Consider the following 1,693-nt stretch of genomic DNA (forward strand, 5'->3'; position numbering starts at 1 on the left):
TAATAAATGTTATTTGCAGTTAACAATTTTCTTTTTTCTTTATTACAATATTTATGGCAAGACTAGGTATATAGATTCAGTGATCGTGTGTGTCATGTTCATAACAAATAAAGTGTGTGTGTTTTTAGACCATTATATAGGGTCAGTGCAATTATTTTTATATTTATTTCGACTGTGACTGGTGTGTGTGTGTGTGTGTATGTGTGTACTACATTGCTAATGGTATAGGGATCGAAAGAGTTCTGGTACAATAATATGATATGATAAAGTTTACGTTAAATTTTAGATAAAACTCACTAAAATCTCAAGAATTTTAAAGGACTAGATACTGGCAAGAATTCGACGTATACTAACGTATTAGCTCTATTATATATGCAAATAATAAACAAACTATAATTACATTTTAAATCTAATTGCAATCATAATATGTGAACTTCGTCATATCAGTGTTATGTTTGAATTATGAATATTGTTCAATTCAGATTGCAGCAACAGTAAACGCAGTAGTCTACAGAGCAGAGGCAGCACTTCAAGTCTCATCGAGGGGAGCCTCACCCCACGGTCTCAACCGCCTACACCTAGGTAATTTCTCTTTAGTCCGTTGACACTTTGCTGCGTTATATAGTAGTCTTTTTGATGATTGGGTTGTGATGTCAGTATGTAAATGGAAACTTTATATCGACATTAAAAATATATTTATTTTGTTAATCACAATAAATGAAATGAGTTATTATCATCGTTAATTTCTATGCAAATTCGATTTTTTTTTCTGAGAATGTACAGTATAATACATTATATAGTTTAATTAATTCAAACTGACTGGGATCCGTTAACGTGGTGTCTGGATAAGCAATAATAATTTATTTTATTTAGCATTTATACAATGTTGCGTTACATTATTAATACTACATATTTATAGTTGTTCAACGTGTTAAGTTTTCCTTAAATATTCTGTTCTATACAATGCGATCCAATTGAGAATAGGAGATCGATTCAGTGCCATATTGTGACGCGATCACTTTAAATTTGAAGGCATTTAAATTTGAAGTGAGAGTCTGGCAAAATAAAAAAAACCGATGCGTTAAAGGATTTTTGGGAAAATCGCATGCGATTTTCGACATTCGGTGCGTGACGTGCCTGTCCTCAGTCGGATCGCATATTTCTTCTTTTGCTGAAATATATTCATACGCGAGCACTCGACCGGTCGCAGATCTCAAGCGGCGACGCCGCACAAGTACAAGAAGGGCGACGTGGTGTCGACGCCGACGGGCATTCGCAAGAAGTTCAACGGCAAGCAGTGGCGGCGGCTCTGCTCGAAGGACGGCTGCACCAAGGAGAGCCAGCGGCGCGGCTTCTGCTCGCGCCACCTGTCGCTGCGCGGCGTCGCGCGCTCCGCCAACACGCCGCTTGCGCAGCCCGCCGCGCACACGCCGCACCAGAGGTCTTTATTTATACACTAGCGGTCCGCCCTCGGCTTCGTTCGTGTTACATGTTTAGCCTATATAGCCTTCCTCAATAAATGGTCTATCTTAAACTAAAAGAATTTTGTAAATCGAACCAGCAGTTCCTGAGATTAGTGCGTTCAAATAAACAAAAAAACGAACTCTTCAGGTCTTAATCATAATCTATATATATAAAATTCTCGTGTCACAGTTTTCGTTGCCATACTCCTCCGAAACGGCTTGACCGATTC

General features: G+C 38.4%; 1 protein-coding gene across 1 annotated transcript in view; it reads left to right on the forward strand.

Annotated features, from left to right (window-relative positions):
- Positions 1-1,693, forward strand: part of LOC119829170 — a 34,343-nt gene that overhangs the window by 14,450 nt on the left and 18,200 nt on the right. The window contains exons 6-7 of the mRNA XM_038351572.1: positions 483-582; positions 1,211-1,441. Coding sequence (XP_038207500.1) covers positions 483-582; positions 1,211-1,441 — 331 coding nt within the window. The remainder of the gene's footprint in view (positions 1-482; positions 583-1,210; positions 1,442-1,693) is intronic.

The sequence above is a fragment of the Zerene cesonia genome, chromosome 9 (genome assembly GCF_012273895.1).
Source record: "Zerene cesonia ecotype Mississippi chromosome 9, Zerene_cesonia_1.1, whole genome shotgun sequence".
Classification (NCBI taxonomy): domain Eukaryota; kingdom Metazoa; phylum Arthropoda; class Insecta; order Lepidoptera; family Pieridae; genus Zerene; species Zerene cesonia.